The sequence below is a fragment of the Crocuta crocuta genome, unplaced genomic scaffold, assembly GCF_008692635.1.
Source record: "Crocuta crocuta isolate KB4526 unplaced genomic scaffold, BGI_CrCroc_1.0 scaffold229, whole genome shotgun sequence".
NCBI classification, from domain to species: Eukaryota; Metazoa; Chordata; class Mammalia; order Carnivora; family Hyaenidae; genus Crocuta; species Crocuta crocuta.
Window position 1 is genome coordinate 4,583,458 of NW_027536464.1, and position 11,807 is coordinate 4,595,264.

The 11,807-nt window shown below is 57.1% G+C and overlaps 2 protein-coding genes across 2 annotated transcripts in view; both read right to left on the reverse strand.

Annotated features, from left to right (window-relative positions):
* Positions 1-3,085, reverse strand: part of FEV (FEV transcription factor, ETS family member) — a 5,253-nt gene extending 2,168 nt beyond the window's left edge. The window contains exons 1-3 of the mRNA XM_077748570.1: positions 3,034-3,085; positions 2,210-2,284; positions 4-235 (exon numbers count right to left, since the gene is read on the reverse strand). Of these exons, the coding sequence (XP_077604696.1) occupies positions 4-235; positions 2,210-2,284; positions 3,034-3,085 (359 nt within the window). The remainder of the gene's footprint in view (positions 1-3; positions 236-2,209; positions 2,285-3,033) is intronic.
* Positions 3,086-7,873: 4,788 nt separating this feature from the next.
* CRYBA2 (crystallin beta A2) lies at positions 7,874-10,767 on the reverse strand. Its single transcript, XM_077748668.1, has 4 exons — positions 10,607-10,767; positions 9,725-9,866; positions 8,470-8,612; positions 7,874-8,021 (listed from the first exon to the last, which is right to left on the reverse strand). Exons 1-4 carry the CDS (start codon positions 10,765-10,767, stop codon positions 7,874-7,876), a joined length of 594 nt encoding a protein of 197 aa, XP_077604794.1.
* Positions 10,768-11,807: the final 1,040 nt, after the last annotated feature.

The following is an 11,807-nucleotide window of genomic DNA, read 5'->3' on the forward strand; positions in this document are numbered from 1 at the left end:
CGCTTGCCGTGCACCTTGCTCATGATGTTCTTGTCGTAGTAGTAGCGCAGCGCGCGGCTCAGCTTGTCGTAGTTCATGTTGGGCTTGCTTTTGCGCTCGCCCCAGCGCCGAGCCACTTCGTCCGGGTCCGTGAGCTTGAACTCGCCGTGGCCACCCTCCCACGCGATGCAGCCGGCGTTGGCGCGGTCCGCCAGCAGCTCCAGCAGAAACTGCCACAGCTGGATCTGCCCGCTGCCTGTGGGGACGGGGCGGTCAACCGCGGGCGGGATGAGGGAGGCGGGAGGTAGGGGAAGACGTGAGGCGGGAGACCGGGTCGGCCTGGTGGGAGCTGGCGTCGGGGAGGGAACGCACGCGTCCAGAACGGTAGCTGGGCGCAGCTGCAGCGGCTGGCCGGGGAGGGGCTGATCCGCCGAGCAATCCTTAGCCCTTACCGCGTTTGCACAATGGAAAATACGGCTCCCACCTAGGAGGACCCAGCTCTGCGGGCGCCTGGCTGTGCGAGAATTGGGGAGAAAGGCAGGTCGAAGCACGGCCTCCTTTGCGTGGGAGCAGCAGCAGCTTCCTCCGAGGCCAACAGGGGCCAAATATCAGCCCCTACTGCCGCTTCGGCCCTGCGCCCCTATTCAGAGCAGAGAGGAGCCTACAGAACCGCACAGGGTAGTCTGTGCAGGTGGTTAGACTGCCCCATCCCAGCTGGACCATGTCTGCAAGTTCAGAGTGAAGAGACAGAGGTGCGGCAGGATCACCCCCGCCACTAGACAAGGCTTAGCCCCCAAAGGCATACAGTTGGACTGGCCCTCCCTAAGGTGGAAAAGAGGTGGAGGCTGTCTTCCTTGCGGTACCAGACAGGAATGGGGGCAGCGGCCCCCAATGCGTGCGAGAGGGTCAGACTCTGCCGGCTCCCCGCCCTTCTCAACTGCCGGGGGCGCAGAGCACAGCGCTGGCGCCCCTCGGGTTCAGCACCCATTTTCGGAACAGGCGGGATTCCTGGCATGTGAAGGTACCATACTTCTCTGGGGCTGATGCACAGGTCTGAGGACAGGAGATAAGACTGGGAAGCCGCCGTGCTTAGCTCCCTGCCTCCTCCCATCTTTGGCCATCTCGGAAGCTCTTCAGCCCGTCCTGATTTCAGGATTTGCTGGAAGCGGCCAGTAGGATTTTCCCGGATATGCCGGTGAGGAGAGAGAGGGCTGCCCGAGAATTTCCACTCTCTTGTTTTGGAGCCTCAATCAGACAAGGGGAGAAAAATCTTGGTACAATTACTTCCTCTCACTCTCTTTTGGGGGGGGGGAAAGGAGGGCTGTTCCTCCAAGTAGTCTGATTATTGATTCCAATCAAGCCTGGTAGAACCTCTCTCTTCTTTTCTCAACCACTCGCTCTAAACACTGACACTGCCGCTCCCCCTCATTTTAACCCCACTCTCTCCACACGAGCTCAGCGAGTAGCCGCCTGACTTCAGGCCCTTTTAGGGTCACAAAGAAGGAAAGGTTTGGGTAAGAACGTGCAGCTGGCACGGATCCAGACAGACATCAGAGGCTTGGAAACCCATTTTGTTGGGAATCATGTTTCCTTTAGGATAAAGTCGTTTCCAACCTTGTCTTTGTGGTTACTGCGACTTGGTGAGATCTAGGGTACTGAGGTGGGGGAAGGGGGAGGAGGGAGAGGTGGGGGACTTTGGGGAGGCTTTGCCCGGAGGGCCAGCCAGGCTCTGAGACCAACAAGGCAAAGCCGAGTAATTTAGCGACCTGCGGAACGAAGAGCGGAAACCTGAGAATCAACTGCGATAGCCCAGCAAACTTGGCCCCCAAGTGAGGCAGGTAGGTGCTAGCCCGGTGCTAGTGGTGTGGAGGCTTGGAGTGACCAGGGGTAATTATCCGGATCCTCTTGCCCAGAGGTCCTGAGCCTTGCACTCCCGTTGCCAATAGGGAAAGGACACCAAGCACCTGGGTCCTGGCCCTGCAGCAGAAAAGGCCAAGGGCTATACAGGTCCAGCTCTGGGACCCGAAATATGCTGGAGCCAAAAGCCAAGTGCATGCCCCCTCTCCTCAGCCTCCCCACAGTCATGCCCGTCCCCTCCCTTTCCAGAGCCCCGCAGTGCACACGCTTCCGCCTTCCGTTCGGGTGGCGGGTGGCGCCGGTGCTTCTGGGGTGGATGCCCCGGCCTCCGTCCACTGTTCTCGCCCCCGCCCCCAGTCGCGGGCCAGCTCACCTTTCTGCACCGCTGGGCTCAGCGGCCCCCACCCCGGGCTCTTCCCATCCTTGAAGAGACCGTCTCCGACGGGATCTGTAGCAGCGGAAAAAAACAATCATGAGGACCGGGGCGGAGGTTGTGGACTTGACCGAAAGGGCTCCGGGCCAAGGCTCAGGAGGGTGGGGGTGTTGGGGGTTGGTTCCCGGGTGCAAGGCTGGGGGCTCGAGCCGCCAGCTCCTCCTCCAGGAGCCTGGCCTGGGCGCGCGCCGCGCGGAGCCCCTCCATAACGCCCAAGTCAGGAAACGCGTCCAGGAAAAAGGAAATCCGCTTTCCGAACGGGCCGGCGGGAGCCTTATAAAGCCGAGCAGCCAGTGCGCCCGGCGAGCGGGAGCGCCCGGAGCCCATCGGGAGAGGAGAGGAGGGCGCATGCAAGGCTGGGCTGGTGGGAACGCTCGGAGCACGGAGGTGAGGAGCCCCGGGGCGCAGGGGCGACGCTCAGCCGACCACAGCCTCCCAACGCTGAACGCACACGGAGTCCGTCCCCGGCCACACCGAAGACCCCTGCTTCCCCTACCAGGCTTTCTCAGACCCTGAGCTCCCACCCTCGGCCTCCCAGGTTCCCAATCTGCTCACCTGGAGTCCTTAGACCTCACACTAAAACCCCAAATCTCTCCATCCGCCTTTAAGGTCCCCCAATGCCCTAGATTGCTCAGTCTTCCCAGCAATCCTAGTCTCTGGACCGCATCCCCTTCCCTGGGACCCCAGCAACCCCTTCCCATGCCCTAGCCCAAAGTTCCGGCCCCAGGTCCCGGTGCCTCCAGCCCCCGGCTGGTCCCTGGTACCTGGCAGGTACATGTTGATCAGCAGGGGCTGGGAGGCGCCGCTCTGTCTCATCGCCGCCAGGGACTGGGTGGTGGGAGGAGGGGGGGGNGGGAAGCGTCAGGCTTTGCGCTCCGGGGCACGGATCCCCGCCAGAGGCAACCGTGGGTGACAAGGAGAAGAAGACGGAGCGGGTCCGACAGGGCCTGGCGGGAGGGGGCTGCCCGGGTGTGGCGGGGGATGGAGGGGGTCCTGGAGCGATGCTCCCAGCTACCAGGCTGCTTGGAACCCTCCCCCCCCCCGCGCGGNGCCCCGCAACCCTGGAGACGCGCGGGGGATGGGCCTGGGCCTCCCGCTCTGATCGGGGTCGGGAGCGCATTTCTTTTCCGCCTCCGTGACTCTCAGCAAACAGCGAAGGGACAGGGTACCCGGCCCCACCTCGGACCCCGGGGGCCACAGCCCCTCATTCCGCCCATTCTCGCCCCCATCTGGGCTCCACTCTCCTCCCCCTTCATCCCCCCACCCCCGCCCGGGGCCCCGTCTCCAGGCTGCGTTATCTGCATCTTCACTTTTAAATTTCCGCTTCCCTCCCTCTCGCCTGTCGCTCGGCTCCCGGCCGGGCAGCAGTTGCTCCCTTTATCTCCGCCCCCTCCTCCTCCCTCCACCTTCTCCCTACTCTTCCTCGCCTGCTCTCTACTCTTCCCTGGAGACCCGATCTCCTTCCCTGTTTCCCCCCTGCTTTGGCCTGTTTCCTGCCTTTCCAGGGCTCCCAGCCCTTTGGGCCAGCGCGGGGTCGTCTCCCTCACAGCTTCCAGTGGGTTGCCCCTTCTTTCCCTTTCTAGGTCTCTCCTTCCTCCTCTAGTCTCTTCTGTGCCATCCCCCTTCCTGTTTCCTTGCTGTCTCTCTATGCCTCTCTCGCTCTCTCTCTGTCCAATGTCTCTCCTTTTCTCATTCATTTGTTTCCTGACTAATTTGTGGCACGCAGTAGGCTCATGATTCCCCTCCACTTCCTCCCAAAACTATAGCTCTTCCATCCTTCCCCATCCCTTCGTCCCAGCCTACTATCCACCCTCACAACTACTCTCATCCTGGTTCTCTATGAACAACTGGTATCTTGTTCTAGCAGGAGGAGAGGGGTGGAAACAGTGTTGTGTTCTGTAAAAGGCCCCCAACCCAGGATGGGGAGGGGGGGTGGAAGCTGAAATCCATTCCAAAGACGCTTATTGTGTATTAGCAAAGCGGATGTGGTCCCCAGGTGGCCTGGAGTCGCCTTGGGGCTTCCTGGCTCAAGGGAGCCTGACTAAGGAGGGATGCTGGCTGAAGGTGAGGCTCTGGCTAGGAGCCTCGCTGCGGCCATGCAGCACCTGGTGGCTACTGTCCACATTGACACTGCTTGAGCCCAGGAGGTGAGGAGGCCTGGGACTCCAGGGCACATGGATCGGAGTGGGAAAGTCTTCTGTAGGATCCATGATGCAGGGGTGCCTGATTGAGGATGGCTGGAAAGTTCAACTTCAGGGGCTCAGCAGGGAGGGCCCCTGCTCATTCCTCACTTGCTGTAACTGCTGGAGTGTCCATCTTTGCTGATGAAAGGTGCAAAAATCAGAAGGAGCAAAGGAGGACTGAGGGAGGCAGAGGCCAGGGGAAAATGGGAGCTCTCAGGACCCCAGAGGATCCTCAAGGAAGAGGGATGGGGCTTTAGGATGTAGATGAAGAATCTGGGGGGGAGCAAAGATAAGAGATTAGGGTACTTCCTGGGGACCAAACCCAGGGCTTCACGGGGTGGGGGGAGGGCTTTAGGGGGGGTTGAGGTCCTAATGTCATTCCTTCACACCTTCATATTTCTTCCCCAGATAGAAAATGAAGAGCAGGAGGTCAGAGCTGAGAGGGGGGAGGGGGGCAGTGAGGTCCACCCACATAATGCTCTCAGCAGAAGGCTGAGACAGAAGGGAGAGATGGTCAGAGTTGGGGGTCTACCCAGGCATCCCGCCTCCAGACTGGTGAGGGATTAGCAGCTCAGGCTCTGTGCCTCTACCTCACTGAAAACTCAGGTGATGGAGGGGTAGGTGAGCTCTGAAAAGAGTTTGTCTGAGAGGTGTTCCTTTCCTGCCCCCCCCCGCCCCATCCCTGACCCTGCCCTTGGGTCTTGGCTGCGCCTGAAAGAAGACCTCCTTCATCCCCTTTGGCCTTGGCAGAGTACAGCCAATGGATGAGTCCCAGACAGCTTCTCCTGCATCCTCCTCTCACCGGACTGGGTGCCAGTCCCACAGGGTTCTGCTGACCGTCAACCTGCCTAGAATGGGAGGAGGTTGGAAAGGTGAAAACACTCAGTTCTAGCCTGGCCTCTGCATCCCATACTGAGTTTCCAGTGTGGGAAGCAAGAGTTGGACCCCTGGGTCCAGGAAAACCTAGAAGGTTCATGTTGACAAAGCCTGTAGCAAATATTAGCTCTCTCATCTCCCAGATGGGGACACTAAGACTTAGAGATAGAGCGTGTCCTATTCAAGTTCACGCTGCCAGTCCCTACAGCCATCTTGCTGGCTCCTTCCAGAAGCCACAGACCCTTCTAGAAGGAGGGCAGCTTAGCTGATGGTGGATACTACATCTCCCTTTGCCCACTGCCTACCGTTGCAAAGCAGGAAGTGGAGAGATAGACTGCTGGGATCTGAAGCCAGTTTGTCTGGGTTCTGGGTTCAACTTCACTTCTCCAATTTCTTAGCTGTATGACTTTGGGGGAAGTTAGTCCCTTCATCTGTAAAATGGGGATTACGGTACCTACCATACAGAAATACGAGGCTTATATAACCCGACCTGAGCACTCAGAAGGGCTCTATGTACATTTAGCTATTGTTACTATTATTCTCCCCCAAGTGGACATTTAGGACCAGGAAGGAGCCCCAGGCTCTTCTGGGGCCCAAAGAGGTTTGGGGCTCTGCTGAGGCTTTTAGCCACCGCTCAGGTCAGCCTCCCCTTGACAGCCTGGATTTGGGGTCAGGAGCCCTGTGTTCAAGTCCTGGCTTTGTCACCAGTTAAATGGATGACCTCATCAAACCTTCTCCCTCTCAGACTGTGCAGCTTCATTGGTGAAATGGATGAAGTATGGAAAGTGTTAGGAGAAACAAATGCAACAGGGGCCACGGACTCCAGAACTCATCCAGGTATAAAGCAGAATTCATATTCTACCCAGATTTCTGTCCCTTGCTCCCCCGACCTAACCCTAGGATCCATGGATAGGTGGGGGGGGTGCAAGGGATGGGGACCCTATGTTGACCTCTCCAGTGCTTTTCCATAATAACACAAGCATTTTTGGTAGATCCTCCTTGAATCCTCGCAACACTGTGAGACAGACAAGGCTGAGATCAGTCACCCCAGTTTACAGGTGAGGGAATGGAGGTTCAAAGATGCTATATTAATGGGTCCCAGGTGTTCTGACTTCTCGTCCAGGGCTCTTCCTAAAGGAGCAGATGCCTGACTTTGCACAGCCCTTGGGAATGGCTCAGGTCCAAGTCCGACTGTTCTCCCACATGGCCCTGCCTTCTTTGGGCTTGGGCGATGATCTGGGCCACTTCTCCCCATTGATATGTCCACTAGGGGCTTGAAAACACAAGCATCCCTGAATGACAGAATGGGGGGAGTTCCAAGGACTTTGAAAGCCCTACTTCTGAGACTAAGGGCATCATTAGCTGGGCCAAAGAGGGAACTGGGTAGAAATTGCATTGGTGCCAAGAGATCTGGTACCACACTCAACCCCAACGTGGCTATGGGCCTCTGCACCGCTTCAGAACCCAGGCTCATTGTGGTCAGTGGCTATAGGATGGACTTTCCAGCTCACCAACCCTCTGAAGAGAGGGGAGGGAGAGGAAAAATGAAGGGCGTTCTTTGAAACAGCTGAGAGGAGGAGCATAAAAATGCTTTGTAAATGTTGGAGCTCAATATCATGAAGAGGTTGTTATTCAGACAAAATGTCTGGGGGCTCCACTCAGAGAAAGTCTCCCCTTTTGAAGGCCCTGAAAGGCAGTGGAACTTCCCACTCATTTATCCTCTTACAGTCTTGCTTCTCTATCAGACAGAGATTCTATAAGCTAGGAAAGGAGTGCAGGCTTTACTCGGTTGGACAGGCAGCCAGGCTAGAAGACAAACTCCTGGGGGTTAGAGAAGAATCCAGCTGAGCTCTGCATAGGGTTACACAGGTCCTGCTTGCATCCTGGTGCCTGGCCCAGGTGGTTGGAATTCAGCTATGAGCCCTATGGTAGGACTGTGTACACCCAAACCAGAAGATGGCAAAGGCATCATGTGTGCTATGGTACACCTGGCCCAAGCTGATGGGCCTTTCTCAAGGAGAGGTGTGGGGCTGGTTGTATTTAACAGAATCCCTAAGATTCTTTTTTTTTTTTAATTTTTTTAAATGTTTTATTTATTTCTAGGAGAGAGAGAGAGAGCGTGAGCAGGGGAGGGTCAGAGAGAGAGGGAGTCACAGACTGAAACAGGCTCCAGGCTCTGAGCTGGCAGTCAGCACAGAGCCTGATGTGGGGCTCGAACCCACGAACCGCGAGATTATGACCTAAGGGAAAGTCAGACGCTCAACAGACTAAGCCACCCAGGCGCCCCAGAATCCCTAAGATTCTTAACAGCAGTTTTCTTGGCCCTGTCAGGATCTAGCCATATACATCCTAAGCCAGTTTATGCTTCATAGTCGACAGTCCCAAAGCCTGAGGGAAGGGTCAGGTCGGCAGGGAAGGACTTTCATCCGTCAGAAGGATTAGGATGAAGATCACAATGCAAGACACCAAGAAAGAGGCAACAGGGACACGCAGGTTCAGAAACCTTTATTGAGGGTCCTCATGAGGGGTGTCAGGGCTGTGGAGCTTAGTGCTGCACTCTTCGAATGGACTGCAGCAGCCCAGTGTGGGCCTGCGTGCCAAATTCACTGTAGTTTCGGAACTCCCCGCTGTGCCGGTCCCGCTCCAATACATACTGGTAGCCCCGATAGCCTGGGTACTGGTAGGCCACCCACCTACGCCAGTGAGATCACAGAGGTGGTAAGCAGGCTCTGCCTTCATCCCACCAATGTCCCCCATTAGTAGCTCCCGTTTCTCAGCCCCCAACTCCCAGCTCCAAAGCCATTGCTTCAATTTTCCCTACAGGGATCTCTCCTTGCCCTTCCCACTGCTCCAGGTTTTTCAATCACGATCCTCCCCTCGTCCCCTATTCCCACCCTCCATTGCCTCCTCATCCATCTCTTTAAAAATCCCTTGCTCTATCCCCACATTGGCTCCCTGCTTCTTATTCTCCTATTCTCTGCACTCCCTCCAGTCCCCATCATCTCACTTCCCCCAATCCCCCAGTCCCCAGCATCTTTTCACTATGTCTATTAGTACCCCATCACCTTTCCCAATCCCCCTCCCTGGTCTCCATTGCCTCCTTTCTCTTTTCATTCCTCTTGTTCCAGTCCCAGGACTCACGCTCCAGAGCTGACTTTGAGAGAACCCACATCCTTGCTGGCCCAGCCCATGGAGGGCAGGGATGGGTAGTCATCACTGAGTTCAAACTTGCAGCCCTGGAAGTTATCCCCCTCAAACAGTGTCACGCGGCTGTCACTGTGATTCTGAAGCACAAGAAGGTGGGGGTGGACACGTTAGGCCCTCCAGGGAGGTATTATTTGATACATTCTCAGCCCAGCTCTCCCCCACCTCGCCACCCAACACAAGCTCTGCAGACGCTTTGGTCCACAAGCGTTTCCAGAGATCACTCCATCGGGTCCATAGCAGGCTAGGAAACTGGGATGCTCAGAAGTCCCTAGCCTAGTCCCTTCTATGGCTTTGGGTTGAAGTGATGAGACTCAGGTCAGGTCAGGGCTAGAGGGCATCTTGTAATTTGGACCTATTTTCAGAAGGAAAATCAGAGATTCTGAAAGAGATTTGTCCCATTAACCAAGATCGTTTTCTTAAGGGCCTCATTGACTACTCAATCCCTTGCATGGCACCTTGGGAACAGCCTCTCATACAGTAAGGCCCAGCTAAGGGGTGCCAGATGGCAGAATCAGAACAGACAGCCCAGGACATCAGTGTTGGCTGAGTCTGGGCTTCCATAGTCATAGGGCCTTTCCCTCCTGGAATAGAGAACCTAAGCTGAGTCAGCATTTGCTCTTTGGCCTCTACCTCTCAGCCCCAGGCTTCAACAGTAGGGTACCTAAATCAGCACAAGTGAGAAGTGAGATCCTCTTTTCTAGTGATTCATTTGATTCATTGCCAACACTTCCCCCACATACATACACACAGAGATTGACCCCTTCTCAACAATGATCCCTGGATTGAGTTCTAGTCTCATCTCCATGTTAACCCTTGTGTCCGGGTGCAAGTCACTTTGCCCTTCTGAGCCCCATTTCCATACCTGTATGAGGCTAACAGCAGCCACCCCAACCTTACAGGACTGTGTGATGGCAGAGGCACTCTCTCACAAGTGTCCACAACATGATATGAGGAACACGTGGGTGCTCAAGAGGGGCACGGGCTCGGCGCTGTCCGTGGTGCTGATTTTGGGCCCACTGTCCCAACCTTCTGGGACTCTTCTGGTTCTGCGAAGTAATGCCACTACCATTCATCTAGGAACCGTGTTTACACGTCCCCGTACAGTGGGTGGACCGCCTTTCTGAGGTGCCATGGTGGAGTCAGGGTCTGGAGCGAGGAGGTAGGAAACAGAGGGGAAGGCTGTGCTTACTGCGCAGAGCACTGGCCGGAAGGAGAGCAGCTGGTCGCTGTGGTGGCCGCCACTGCCACTCCAGGCACTCCAGCGAGGATAGTCACCTTTCTCCAGAATGAACTGCTGTCCCTGGAAGTCAGGGTACTCAAAGGCCACCCAACTGGGGAAATATAAAGAAAGCTGGTAGGCATCTGCCCCAGGCTCACTGCTTCCTCTGCCCCAGCCTTGATTACTGTGATTGAAAAGACTGAGAAACCAATTCTTTTCTCCAACCCCAAGTCCTTACCCTGACATACACAGCGCAGGGCAATATGGCCTCTCTAGAAGCTAAAGACCCTAAATTAGCTGCTATCTGGGGTTTCAGGGACCCAGGCTTCCAGCTTAGCCTCCCCAGGTGGGAAGGAATTTTCCAGCTTCTGAAGCTTACCTACCAAGGGTTCCTACCTCCAGGATGTAAGTGCCTGCAAAGGTAGGTGTAGGAAGCCCCCAACCTGCAGTAGCAACCTGTGATAGCAACACCTGCGATAGTCAGAGGCCTCAGCTCTCCCGAGCACCCCAGGCTCTGGGAGACCAGAATGGAGCGAGAGGAAGAGATTTGGTTTCTTTTGTTACACTAAGTGCAGAACTATCTAACTGCACAGAGAAAAACTCTGGGGAGGAAATAACTACACTGGGAACCCCTTCAGTGTTCAAGCCGATCCCACAGGGCGCGCATAAAGGGTTGCCTCTCGCCTCAGCCTTTTAGTTCACATGCTTTGTTTTGTGGCCCATGGGGAGCTCTGGAGAGGCCAAGGGCAGTCTCAGGCAGGCCCAACAGTCTGGGGAACGGAGGGCTGAGAGCTTAAGTCCCAGGCCCGGCGCCCCCCAACCCAGCCCTGCCGCGCCTGTACCGTCACTCACGCGCCATTTTCCACCTTGACCGAGCGCACCCTGCGCAGGCCTCCGCGCTCCGCGATGTTTGCGCAGTCGCTCAGCAGCCTGCAGCGGCGACCCTGGAAATCCTCCTCGTCCCAGAGCGTGAGGCTGGCGGGCGGTGGGCCCGGCGCGGGAGCGCTGCTCATGACGCTGGGGAGAGAAGGGCGGGACCGAAGGTTCAGTTTCTCTCTAACCCCCTCGCTCACCCAACCAGGGATGGGGGTGAAGAACTCGGGGCTGGACCAGGGCCGTTAGACGCTCTACCTCCTCTCGCCCTCCCCCCGCCCCGGAGAGATCCTGCCCCGGCACCGGCACCGAGTATTCACCGGGTGGGTGGTGAGCGCGGTACTGACGGAAAATGGAGAGGCTGCGCGCGGGGCTGGCGTGCGGGGCTTTATACCCGGCCTCGCCTCCCCTCCCCGCATTCCCTCCCGCTGGGGTGGGGGGAGCTGAGTCAGCGGGCAGGCTGCGGTCAGTTCTGGTGTCCTCTGGGGAGCCGAGGCCTTTCCCAAATCCACCAATCTGGCCCCAGCCCTCGGGGATTACNCGCCCTCTCCGGCCCAGGCCCTTAGGGATGGAGGTACCAGGTCACTCGGGGGCCGCGAATTCTTGACTGGAGGTCGCAGGAGTTCTTCCTCACGTCTCAACTCCACCTCTTCCCCAGACCTAGGTCAGGCCCTCTCTTTTGGGCCACGCCGGGCAGGGGGGGAGACACTGCTTTCTGCAAGAGACTTTCCTCACGCTCCTCAGTCCCTTTTTCCCTGAGTATCGGCCCATTGTGGCTCCTGTCCACCCAAGCTTGAGTTCCCAGACCAGGCTCTGCGATACCGGAGTTTTCACGCGCGAAGGGGCCGGGAGAAGGCAATGACCAGGTTTCACCGCGAGGCGGCGCTAAGCTCTGGAAGAGTGAACTGCCCAAGGGAGCGAGCGGATTCACGAAGTGCTTAGAAATAATAGTTACTAGGGAAGTGGCTCACGTTGGTAGGTAGAAAGAATATTTCAGCCTTAGGGCGACTCTCCCAACCGCCAGATAGAGCTCCAGGGTCTGCGAGTTCTGCAAGGCTCTTACCCTCAGTCCCAGCGCCCTGTATGGTGGGGAGAAGTGGGGGGGGGGGGGNGGGGGGGGGGGGATGGGAGGAAAGGCTTGGCGACCCAAGGGAGGCTCCAGGGAGGATATTTTGTACAC

Coding starts and splice junctions, on each gene's coding strand:
- CRYBA2 (XM_077748668.1), bottom strand. CDS start 10,767: ATGAGCAGCGCTCCCGCGCCGGGCCCACCGCCCGCCAGCCTCACGCTC. Junction 9,867..10,606: donor GTCAAGGTGGAAAATGGCGC/GTGAGTGACGGT, acceptor ATATTTCCCCAG/TTGGGTGGCCTTTGAGTACC. Junction 8,022..8,469: donor CTCAAAGTCAGCTCTGGAGC/GTGAGTCCTGGG, acceptor TCACTGGCGTAG/GTGGGTGGCCTACCAGTACC.